Source organism: Trachemys scripta, chromosome 1, assembly GCF_013100865.1.
Source record: "Trachemys scripta elegans isolate TJP31775 chromosome 1, CAS_Tse_1.0, whole genome shotgun sequence".
Classification (NCBI taxonomy): domain Eukaryota; kingdom Metazoa; phylum Chordata; order Testudines; family Emydidae; genus Trachemys; species Trachemys scripta.
In genome coordinates this window covers 188,263,941-188,276,995 of record NC_048298.1, presented here as the reverse complement: position 1 = coordinate 188,276,995, position 13,055 = coordinate 188,263,941, and the positions used below count along the sequence as shown (strand labels likewise).

Sequence of the window (13,055 nt, the reverse complement as noted above, 5' to 3'; positions counted from 1 at the left end):
ACACACACACACACACACACACACACACACACACACACACACACTATATAGATATAGATATATAGATATAAATATAAATAAAAATTAGTGGAAGAGTAAAGAAAACTTACAGTAGAATCATTTGATTTTATCCATTTTGATTGTGATGGTCCTCCAACAAGTCTCCACGGCTGGTGGGCTGGCTGTGATGGCTGAGTTGTTTTGTTTGCAACAGTTTTATAGGAAGGCCTTGCCTTGGAGAGGCTAGACACATTTCCCACGGCAGACTTGGCTACTTTCGGAGTCTGAGTTACAGCGCAGGATGCTGGCTTTTCGGTTCTCTTTGCTGAGGTCGGAGCCTACAGAGGTATTGCAAAGGAAATTTTTATCATCATCAAGCATTATGCCATGCATTTGCTAAAGAACATTCAGTATCCTCTTCAGCTTTGTTTCACTATTTTAATCAATTACGGTGCAAAAAAAGTCTGACATCTGCCATGTACCTTTTTCTTATTTTGATGGTCCAGAATGAGTTCGGTCACTCGGGTAAGGATTTCATCTGAGCTCAATCCTGAAAGTTTGTTTCCATTTTTAATTTGTACTTCTTTTATGAAGTTAGTAAGATCAAAACTGCAAGGGGGAAAAAAGTAAAGAACAGAGTTTTACAACAGTTTACATTGTGATTCAGTCAGCACAGTTACAGTAAAAAAAAAAAAAAAAGCCTTTGCTTAAAGGCTTTAGATCAGGGATTGGCAACCTTTGGCACGCAGCCCACCAGGGTACTCCCCCTTGGTGGGCTGGGCCANGGATGTGCTGGCCCCCATTGGCCTGGAGCGGCGAAACGTAGCCAATGGGAACTGCGATCAGCCGAACCTGCAAACGCGGCAGGTAAAGAAGCCGGCCCAGCCCACCAAGGGGAGTACCCTGGCAGGCCGCGTGCCAAAGGTTGCCAATCCCTGCTTTAGATTTATAGTAGTGGCCCTCTTAAAAAAAAAAAAAGGGGGGGGGGAGAAGAGAGAGAGAGGTTGACATTTTAAAATGCATTTAGTAGACACACTTCTAGATACCATTCTGTCAGTGTCTAGTTTGCACTGCTCTTATATAACACCAATCTGAAATAAATAAACACCAGCATCTAGATGTTTTAACCACAATGGGCTGACTGAAGGAAATAGTTGCAATGTTAATTCAGGTTTGATGGGATTGCTTGAGATGGAGGAGTGGATGAAGAAGGGATGGGTGAGTCCCTCAGAGAGTAGCCACAACTCACTATTTCTCACCCACTTGTCTGTGGTCAATAGAGACCATTCTCCTGAGAAACGGAAAATTCAAGGAGTATTTCTGCATATTACTGGGCTTGTAGTTCCTTCTCAACACACTACTAGTTTGGTTTGGAAGTGCTGTCTGCCACAACTTAATCCAATTTTTCTCCAGACAGGAGACAACCTGTGTATTTGGGTGAGCAAAGAATTTGTTTGGAGTAAGCATCTGTAGTCCAGGGCACAGTTAGATGTGATTCCATGGCACTAGCTGAGAATCTCACTGCATCCACTGAGGCATCTGCCATAAAGTCTGTTGCTGGGGTTAGAAGTCAGGTTGGTCCTTTTGTTGTCATGGTTTCATGGCCATCCTGACTGTCTCTTGTGAAGCATATAGTGGCCTGTTCCTTTTATGGTGGCTTTCACCTTTTTGTATTACTGGGAGAGAAATCCTCTTCACCCAGGATTACCATTTCTTTTGCTAGAGATGCCACTGCAGTATCATCCTTTGGCATTTCTGTAATGGTGCTTTTTGGTGTTTGCATTTTATCTAAGTGCACACCTGCTTATGTGCTTAGCCTTGTCAGGTATTTCCCATTCATCCCTATTCACATCCTCAAAAGGGTGCAGTGAGAATGTTGTCAGAAGCAAGGATTTGGAAGGCAGGTATTTGCCCTTAGGCTGGTCCTCGTGTGCCAGTTCTGGTTGATCTGGAGAGCAGATGCAACCTTTCTGCATATGGTCTCAAATTTATTAGAGGGTGAAAAACCTTTGCTGCATGTTTTCCATGCCCTGCACAGAGCCTGAATATGAGAACTCTCCTTCCTCATTAGAGGCGGCAGAGCCTGAATCAGAGGAGAAATACTCTCAGATTTCTTTTAATTTTTCTCTTCACCTTTATAATATTTTTGGATTTTTGGCCCTTCTTATCTGCTCAGCAGGAGTTGTCACCAGGCTATGGCTTGAGTGGGATTTCTTGAGATCCATGGAAATATCTCCCTGTACCTTCCCCTTTACTGGGAATGGGGTCTCACTGCTAGTGTCCGTAGCTTTGTGTGGGAAGGAGAGCTATGTAGGAATCCTGCTTCTTTTCCTAGGGAGTTTAGGATCCACCTCTGTATCGGGGGTGGGGGATTTGGTGCCCATTGTTTTTTCATTCTGATCAGGGTCTGCCCCAGGACTTAACCCCGAGCTGGCTGGCTGGTGTCCTCATCTTTGGCTATCCACCCCTCTCCCCCGCAATAACTTGTCTCGTGGGAGGGGTTTTCTACATTGGAGTCATGGTTCCTCAGACAGGTATGTCAGGTCTCCCCTGCCCTGACTCTGAGCCCCATGTCCTGGCAGAGAATAGACACAGCATTAATTTGCCCTCTGAAGATCCTGTAAATGCTGCCTCACATACGGAACACTGCTTAGATTTAACCAGTGTTTATGGGACAGACAAGGGAAGAGAATAGGGAAGGGAGAAGAAAGGTTGCTCACTTCTAGCCAAAAAATTAAAAACAAGGCTGGCAAAGAAATGATTGGAAGCAAAGTGAACTGCTACTATGGTAGTGAAGACTTGGTGGCAAGTTACAGTAGGGGATGTAATCAGCTGGGACTGTGTTACAGAGATGAACTGCTCTGGGAACCGCAGACACGAGGGGACTAGCCCTTAGAACTTGGGCTGCAGAAAAACCAAGCTAAATATTTCAGCAATTTATAGCAGAACTTCACAGGTGATTTTTTTTTTTTTAAATCATACTACCTGAGTTGGCACTACAAGTTATAAATCCATAAAAACTGTATGCATTAAACTGCTATTTACCTAGCCAATTTGAGATTTCAGAACAGTCAGGTGAAATAGCCTATATGGGTTTTTTTCTAGGACAAAAATCTTAGGAACAAAGTAATTCTAAAAGTATGTTTTATGTAGAAGTTGATAATTTTTTCAAGAGATAAAATAAAATACACTTCTAACCTTAATGAGTGGCTCTGCCTCATCTTCAGTGTATGTTTTAGCATGCTTCTTGTATGTACATATTTAAAAATTAGTATACATCCAACACTTTGGAAGGAGCTCTAGTAACTTTTTACTGCACGTCAAAGAAGGTGTTTGAGAGAAAACTCAAGGGCCTTTTATAAAGTACCACTGTCCTTGTCACATTCCTAATGGTATGTAAAGGGACTGACGCTTATTCAACGTATTTTATTATTCTGTTAAAAACATTTAATATTCTATGCTTAGTCTAAACAAAAACTAAAGAGAGCCTTATCGGTTGCATGGTTAAGAACTCAAAATGCAAGAATACCAAGGTTGCACTAACAACTTCTCTACTTTGCCCCCATGTACATACACTATCACAGAGCTGAATTACATGGATTACATTCTATTCCTCAATTACAATAGAATATGAAATTTCCTGCCACCTTAGATACACCTCCACCTTGCAATATTTATTCAGACTTTTATACTTGCACCAACATGTTTGCTGTAATAGATCACTGTACCTTTGAGAGAAGACTAGAATTAGTGTATAAGATATCTATGGTAGCACTGAATAATTTTCTCTTTTGAAGCAGAAGCACAGCTAACTGCAGGTACAAATTAGGGGGTCAAAGCAAATAACCTAAAGCTAATGGCTGCATGTTTAGGTGGTCTATAAGTACTATAAACAGGACTTTTTACTATTACTTCTATGGTATATACTTAATCTGTTGTATAACTGTTGTTGAGTATTTGCATATAAATGACTAATGGACTCTGACGTACACAGTAGCACATGTAGAAAATTGGGGTAGCATTGCATTGCGTTTAAAAATAATGTAACGCTTTAGACTGTCAATGTATAAACACACAAAAGGGAGCAAAGTTAAGAATGTGTATCTGACAGTGTAATCATAACTTTCTATCAATAATGTAAGGGTCCTGGTTACAGAATTTCCTCACTTAATAAGAGAGGAAAGAAGATTGGGGGTGGGGTGGACACATCACCTTTGTCAGGACTTGGAGGTGCTGCAAACTAGCAGCTAATTGGTAATAGCATGCATAAATTCCATAATCTGAAGCATGTGGCTAGGTATAATCAAATGTGAAGTCTAAAGGAAGATCCTCTATTGCACACCTTTGCAGCTATCATGTCAACTCAGAGTGGACTCTATCTTGCACACCTTACCAAGTATGCTGCCCCAATCCTAACCCCTTTAGACCCAAATGCTATTAAATTTAGCCTCATGTACCCGCAGAGAATCCTCCTTCAGCTGAACATTTTACAATATTAATGGGAAGATAAACCCCAAATAGGGAGAAAAATTACCCAAGAGCATATCCTGCTCCCAGCTAAAATATGAGGAGACTCCCTGCCAAGAAACCCAGTACGATAGAAATAAAATAAAAGAAAAAAACCTTTTAGAACAGTATTACCTTGTATAGTGTGGAAATATAGCCATTAGACGCTCAATGATATTATCAAGTGCTTTTGAAAGTGCCTTCTTGTTTGGCACTCCAACAGCTCCCAAGTGTGTAGCTGATGCTGGATCATTTAGCTGTCTTTGGTTCGGCTGTATGTTCTGAGCAGTACTTCCAGAAATCCCTGATGGCTGGGCTACTCGCACTTGATCAGAGTATGATGCTCCTAACGTTTCAAAGGGTATTTCTACTGATCCATTCTTTGGAAAACAAGGATTAGGACTTTTACGTGCTGTTTTATTTCCAGTTTGCACATTAAGTGTGGAATGCACCGGACTTTGATCTTTGGAGCTTGAAAATGCAGGAAGTAAAGTGGGACGTACAGGTGGAGATGAATACATTATGATGGCTGGATCATTAATAGGAGGACTGCCTGGCATTACCTACAAAAAAAAAAAATTCCCCAGAAAGATGAAAAGTAAAATATTAGTCAAGTATTATTGTCAAACATGATAAGGCTGCAGCTACTTCATGGACTGGGCTGTACTTACCTAAGGCCTTGGCTACACTGGCGCTGTACAGCGCTGCAACTTGCTGCGATCAGGGGTGTGAAAACGCCCCCCCCCGAGCACAACGAGTGCAGCGCTGTAAAGCGCCAGTGTAATCAGCACCTGCAGCGCTGCACGCTCGCTCGCAGCACTGCAAGCTATTCCCCTCGGAGAGGTGGAGTACTTGCAGCGCTGCGGGAGAGCTCTCGCAGCGCTGGCGGCGCGACTACACTCGTGCTTCACAGCGCTGTGAATCCCGAAGTGTAGCCAAGGCCTTAGGCAGTTAAGAAGGAAATGCACAGTAAAAGACAACACTTCATCCTGACCTGATTTACCACGCGGGGTAACCTGTTTATAGCACACATGCAAAATCATGCCCTTTCTGATAATCATGCAGTACCTATAGACAAGATTTGCTCCAAGCCTAATTAAAATATAATGTGCACACAAATGCAACCCTTACCATTATTTTAACTTATACAGAGTTCCCATGGTTTTAGCTACAAAAATGGTCCTGGCCAGTCATCATGATTTTACAGAAGGAATGTTTTGAAAGTGGCTGTGGGCATTTCTTCGTTAAAGATTCCAAGATGGCTGGCAAGAAAGCCAGCAGTTAGAGGCATTAAAAAAAAATTTTTTTAAAGGAATATATTTAAACTTTAGCCATATATGGGTTTTTATTTAAAGAAATAAATGGCTGCCATATTCACCATCCTGAAAGGCTCTGCAGGGTTAGAATTCATTTTCATCACAGGGCTCTTTAAAAAAGGATACACTTATCCTCACTAAGAATACAATTGTGCCCACTTACTCATAATGAGTAGTGCTATACTCTACATGCAGACCTAGTGAAATCAAATCAATGGAATTACTATTAGAATAAGTTACCACTCTATGAATACGAAAAGCAAGTCAACAAGGTCAGGGACACAGCCCCATGCTCTGGGTGTCCCTAAAGTTCTGACTGCCAGAAGCTGGGACCAGGTGACAGGGGATGGATCACGCAAAATTGCCCTGTTTTGTTCATTCCCTCTGAAGCATCTGGCACCGGCCACTGTCAGATACTGGGCTAGATGGACCATTGGTCTGACCCAGTATGACCATTCTTATGTTCTTTAATACCTGTTCTGTAAATGTGATTTTATCTTTGTACCACTCCTAGCACAAGTTTTCCTTGCATTAGTCTACAGTGAAATCAGATAAAAGATCAAGAACACAGCAAGAGAACAGTGCTAGTTTTAGTTTCCCCATCTATAAAATCAGGATAACACTATCTCCTTTAGTAATGTTTCTCAGATCTGAAGATGAAAACTATTGTAACCCCATTTTGACCAGAAAGATTAGGCAAAGTTTAGGGCCTTGTGGGTTGTTTCTGTTCGGAGGAGAATTTGATTGAGTCAGGTATCCTTGATGCAATCATATCTATTTGATTCCTCCTGTCTTCAGAAAAACGAATAGGAAACTGTTTGCTCCAAGCTCCTCAGCCCCAAAGCACTCAGCATGTCTCAGACCCATGTTCCCAGTGCCTGTTCAGGCTGTCTCTGGTGCTTCCTTGCTCCTCTAGTCTTTCTGCTTTTTCTCTGAGGCATTCAGACGTACACAGCTCCACCAATCAATGCCTTAGCCCCAGCATTTGTTATATCCATCCCCCTGGGCCACATAGTTCAGCTTCTGCTCAAGTTTTCATATATGCCTGTGTTTTGGGTGGTATGCCTATTGTTTCATCTGTGTGGTTATACAAAGATGTTTAATGGCTTCTTTATATTTATCATGAATGAAAGGCAGCTATTACACCCACCAATTTCAACAAGGTTTAATCCAACCCATAACAATACTATCTAAGAATGAAGTAGATTGAGAGGGACTTAAGAGATCAGTATTCAGAGTACAGAAAAAGATGATATTTAAGAAAAAGAAAGGGGAGAGAGGAGAGAACGGTTTTCAATGGTTCAAATTTCAATGGTGAACCTCTATCCGGATTAACTATTCAGAAAAAAAAAATTAAAAACAAAACTATCCAAGGAAGTTGTGTGTACAGTGCCCAGTACAATGGGGCCCCCATTCTGACTAGGTTGCGTGGCTACTGAATACAAATTAACAAAAATAGAAAAGAGGCCGGTGACCAAACAAACAGCATCAAACCTTTCTGGTTATTTTCAAAGCTCACTCACTCACTACAATATTAATAAGATGTGAGCTGAAAGGGCATTTAAGGGACTGACAAGCAAATGAACTAACCAAGTACAGGTCTGCAAGAAAGCTGCATTTGTTTTGTCCAACAGCCCAAAACTCACCACGTATAAACTGCAGAATGCCCTAAGTTTTCAGTCATATTATTTGACCACAATTAATGAGGGCAGTCATGTTGTCAAAAAATTATACACATTACATATAAATGCTCTGTTTGTCAAACAGTCTGGAAAATGTCAGTGTCTTAAGAATTAATATAGATTTAAATCAGCAAGAGAGTTACCATTTAAATGAATGTTAGTTTTACACAGTAAAATTCTTCCGGTGGTGGTGAGAAAGAACAGTTACTGACCCTACAGTAAGGGCGGATATCCTACAGTTCAAGTTGATACCAGTGTGGATCCCACTGTGGGTGCATATGTGCCTAATGCACATGAGATTGGAGGTTCTTGTGATTTTTGTTTTAAAGTAGTAGTCTGTTTTGGGGCACGCTTGCACCATATGCCTCTTTGTGCTCCCATGCCCAGACATAAGGAAGGGGCAGCTGTGACCCACCTTCCATTTTCTTGCAATTTGAAACCCATGTTTAGATGAGGACTCTGAAAAGAAGGGATTGAAGGCAGGTGATGGGACTCACCCGGACAATAGAAAAGAACTAGTTACTATAAGGTAAGTAATCGTTTTTTTTCAGCTGCATCAGTCAAACAGTACTTAGCAGCCATGTCCAGTGCCAAGTCCAAAGCATAATGTTTGACAACGGTCAGTTGGTTTTTCCATTTCACTGCTTTGCAGATTTCTGATATAGGCATATTCCTGAAGCACGTGAATAGTACTGCTGGAGCTCTGGTGGAGTGAGACTTAATATCTCTCCCATCAAATACACCAGCCAGCTGGTAACAGAGAGAGATACTGTGTTATCCATTGCTCTGTGAAGAGATGGCCTGACCTTTAGAATGCCCAGCTAGAGCCAGAAACATGGGGAGACGGTGTGAAGGGTCCTGTCAATGCAACAAAACAAAGTCCTGGACACGTCTAAATGCGTGCAACTTCTTTTTGCCCAGTGCAGACTGTAGTTTCGGGAAGGAGATGGGTAGATTGATAGGTTTAGATAAAATTCTGAGGACTACTTTGGGGATGAAGTTTGGTGAGGTCTTAGCACCACTTTATCCCCATGAAATGGTCATTTAGGGAGGGTTAGCCATAAGTTCTGTACGCTTACTACCTTTTCTGGCTGAAGTGATAGCCAACACAAAGACTCTTCCGAGTGAGGTAACTGTAAAGCAGCTCTCTGAAAGTGGATCAAAGGGAGCAGGCTCCATGAGTCTAACGAGGACTGTGTTGAGGTCCCAGGTAGGAGTAGGTTCTCTGACTAGTGGGTATGTATGTAATAACCTTTTGAGGAACTTTGATACTGTTAGTGAGAAAAAACTGAGCATGACTGTACAAGCAGATGGCATGCCAAAACTGTTGGGAGGTGGACCTTAACAGAACTGAACAAGAAACCAGCCTCCTTTAAATGCCATAAATAGTCAACAATCTTCAGTATCAACGCCTGGACTGAAACTAGACTATATGTTAAGTGGCCCACATCAATAACCTCTTCCACTTAGAGACAAATAAGTCTTTTTGGTAGATGCCTTCCTGCTCCGTATCAGGATTTCTTGGATCTTTTAGGGAGAAGTCCTTGTCCATGCTACTCAACCACTCAACCTCCACACTGTCAGATGCAGTGAATTTAGATCTGGATGGAGTATCTGGCTGTGGTGCTGTGGGATCATGTCTGAGGAGGCCGAGAACTGACTAGGCTGTTGAATGGACACTTGTAGCAGGTCCAGAACCAACAGTGCCTTGGTCAGTAGCCAGCAATGAGGACAACTGTGGCGCTGTCTTACTTAACTTCCATAATTACCATAGGAAATCAGTGGGAAGGTACACCTCTACCCCAATATAACGCAACCTGATATAACACGAATTTGGATATAATGCGGTAAAGTAGCGCTCTGGGGGGGGGCGGGGCTGCGCACGCCAGTGGATCAAAGCAAGTTCGATATAACGCAGTTTCACCTATAACGCGGTAAGATTTTTTGGCTCCCGAGGACAGCGTTGTATCGAGGGAGAGGTGTATATAAAAGGCTGGAGAGGCTTTACTGCCTGCTACGCCAATGCTGTTGCTACAGAGGACTTCAATGACATTGACATGGTTGGAGTCGAAGTTGCTGGTAAAGCTCTACCTGTACCATTTTTGCCTTCTTTCTACCGCCAGATAACGGGTCTGATGTGCACTCGAGAGAATGCTGGTGAATCTGGCCTTGCTCTGGTAGCGATTATCATCTCTGTATCCAAACTGACTCACATGGATTACTCTAGCAGATGTAGTTTGAGCTAAGCATCCCTGGATTTGTGGGTCCTGGAAGAAAAGGCCTTGCACACAGGGCACATGACTGGGATGTGGCTTTCTCCTAGGCAGAAGAGGCTTTGTCCATCTTTGATAGAGATCAATCCCTCACAGGACAGGCAATGTGTGAATCCTAAAGGTTTGCAGCCTACCATGAGGTGTGGCAGTTGACACAAAGCACCTTGCCCTGCTGTGGGGGGCGGGGTGTCACTGATAATCTTTTCTCTTTTGAAACATCCAATTCCAAAGAATGTGAAGATGGAGATTTCTTTGAAGTTGGTTGAAAAAACAGTTTTATAATCTCTGAAGACAGTGTCAGATAAGACACTGGCTAGGCAGTAAAAGGGAACTGAGGGAGTATCACTGCTACCCCACCCTTCCTGCCCCTATACGAGGTGGCAGAGACATGTTTATTAAAAAAATCTCCAATCTCAAATGCATGAAGCACAAGCATTCCTACAGTGGGATTCACATTGACAACATCTCAAAGAAGAACTTAGTGGTTTCATTTGCTTTCTATGAAACAAAAAATCAAAGTAGATTTGTTAGCAGCGTTGAGATACTTACTGAGATGCTAGGAGGGGACTGAAGATCAGCAGCTTTCACTTTAGAGAGATCATTTAGCTGTGCACCATTTTTCACTAAGTGAATTCTCTCTTCATACTGAGACTACAGAAAAAGACAAAGAAAACCAAAAACAAATCAGCCTTTATATTATTCCACTTACACCAAAATAAGACCTCAAAGTACCAATTAACACTATTACATTTTGAGAGAGACCAAAGACCTAATACATAGAAATAAGACTACACAGAAGTTTGATTTTCTTTTTGCGATGTTAGTGTATAGATTAAAAAAAATATAACCATGGAAAGATACATTCATTAATTTTACAGATTTAGGATTACTGGGAATATTCTTCTCCAACTGTGTACCACTACCAGTTGTTCAGCTTCCTAGGATGATGATGATTTTTTTTTGTAAACAGCCTCGTTATTTGTTTTCCATACCCCTACCCCAAAGGTAAGAGAAGAGTCATTATAAGTTATGTGGACTTGGTAAGCTAATAAGAAACGGTTGTCACATTTTTGGCCAATTCAGCAAGGATGCCTACCTGAGTGAACACCTGGGCCCACATGAAGCTCCACTGAAGTCAATGGTGCTTCATTTAAAAGAACCCCAAACCCACATGGACCTCTGCTGATTTCAATATGGCTCCATACAGACACTGGTGTGTATGGTTCAATCAGGGCTCTTACAAGTTATTCATTTAAGTAAATACATTAGGGGTACATCTACACTACAGCGGGGAGTCGATTTAAGATACGCAAATTCAGCTACGTGAATAGCGTAGCTGAATTCGACATATTGCAGCCGACTTACCCCGTTGTGAGGACGGCGGCAAAATCGACTTCTGCCGCTTTTTGTCGGCGGCGCTTACTACCACCTCCGCTGGTGGAGTTAGAGCGCCGATTTGGGGATCGATTGTCGCGTCCCAACGGGACGCGATAAATCGATCCCCGAGAGGTCGATTTCTACCCGCCGATTCAGGCGGGTAGTATAGACCAGACCTAAGAGTAGCTATTTGAGATCTGTATTAAATTATAAAGGAAATATAAATCCAAATACTTATATTGTTAAATTATTTTCCAACTAACAGTTTGCATCCATCTTTAAAACAAAGGATATATATATTGCTTTTTTTTAATCTACTAGGCACATCACAATTCTACATTTGGTAAGAAGAGATAATTAAGGAGGACTCTTATAATACAGGAAAATGTGTTTGGAAAACAGACTTACTTCTACTTTTTCCATTTCTTTCTTGATATTTGAAATAAATGTTTCCCAAGAATCAATCTGTGACTTCAACTGAGGTAACACTGAAGTGGGATCACTGAAATATTTCAAATTTTCAGTTCAAAATAATGTGATAACTTGAGTTCGTAAGTGATTCTTCAACAGAGAAAACTGCTACCCAAAAGTGTAATGCTCTCCTTCCCCTCCCAGGTAAATCATAGCTGAAGACTTCAGTCACACAGAATTTTAACAAATTCAAGTATCAGTGTTTGTCTACTAATTTAACCCTTAGGAACTGGCCAGTCTTGGAAAGTAAGAACCCTCAAGCAACAGCCAGACTCCTAAGGATACCCCAAGACCTGGAGAGGTTGCTGTGCAGGGAGGAGGCAGGCCCTTGGGTGGAGCCAATCCCAGCTCTGTCTCCTCACATGCAGAAACAGAGCTCCACCATGTCCATCAGTCTTGCTCCATCTCCTTCTAGTCCTTCTCCCTTCCTCATACCGTCAGGAAAACGTGGGTAGGTCTGAGCTGCATGAACCACCATGGCTAAACTAGAACAGGCATAGAGCTGGGAAGTCTTTTACTCTGAATTTTTCCCATGTTGCATGGTCAGAGATTGAATGCTAGCAACCAAGAAAAGATTCTTTACAGTTGATGTAATTCGCAAAGCTAATGAATGCCACTTTGCTTTCCTAAACTTTCAGAACTTAATTTTTCAGACTCCTAAAATGTGACGTAAGGCATCAAAAACACATTCTTAGACAAAGCTTTAACATGGTGTTAGTACATTCTAGAAGATGTAGTTAGCTGTCTAAAAAACATCTATAATGGTATTTATTTAAAGTCACCAATGCAGCTGGCAATGTGAATACCTGTTACCTCCAACAGAAATGTACAGTTCCATTAAATAAATAAAAGCAAGTCTAAATTAGTGAGAGGATATAAAACAATACTAAAACCAGAAAACAAGAAGGTAAAACGATTATATGCAATTACTGCATTTTCATGTGTGTACACTGAATCTAGACTAAAATGTAATTCTAGATGAAATAGTGACAATGTTCTCTAGTTAGACTTATCTTCTGTTTCTATTTCGTAGTTGTTACACAAATTATAGTGATGTATTAAATGCATACCTGCTCATTAACTTTAGGAATTTAAGATTTGCTTCTGCATTTGCAGCTATGCTGCGTAATTTGCATACTTCAGTGTTCTTCCAACTTTCAAGTACTGACACCTAAAATTAAATTCTGTGACTTAAAAGACATACAGTACAAGCATTTTCCTTAGCACAAGCAGTTAAAACTAAGTAATTATTAATCTAAATTCAGCCTCAATCTGGTCTTTAGTAAACATACTCAGGAAAGGCCTAGCTCTAGAACATCTCTGTAGTGAGATATTTCAAGCAGCGTTAAAATGCAATGGCAGAATTGTGAGAGGAAACTTAATGACTCTCAGATGGCTGTAAACAGTCTGCTGAGCATTAAAACTTTCAT

The 13,055-nt window shown here is 41.3% G+C and overlaps 1 protein-coding gene across 5 annotated transcripts in view; it reads right to left on the bottom strand.

Annotated features, from left to right (window-relative positions):
- TTC3 (tetratricopeptide repeat domain 3) overlaps window positions 1-13,055 on the bottom strand; it is a 137,086-nt gene that overhangs the window by 4,636 nt on the left and 119,395 nt on the right. For all 5 annotated transcript variants that reach the window (XM_034752701.1, XM_034752718.1, XM_034752727.1 and 2 more), the window contains 6 exons: window positions 12,696-12,796; window positions 11,563-11,656; window positions 10,327-10,428; window positions 4,642-5,069; window positions 483-609; window positions 111-338 (listed from right to left, as the gene is read on the bottom strand). In XM_034752701.1, the coding sequence (XP_034608592.1) occupies window positions 111-338; window positions 483-609; window positions 4,642-5,069; window positions 10,327-10,428; window positions 11,563-11,656; window positions 12,696-12,796 (1,080 nt within the window). The remainder of the gene's footprint in view (window positions 1-110; window positions 339-482; window positions 610-4,641; window positions 5,070-10,326; window positions 10,429-11,562; window positions 11,657-12,695; window positions 12,797-13,055) is intronic.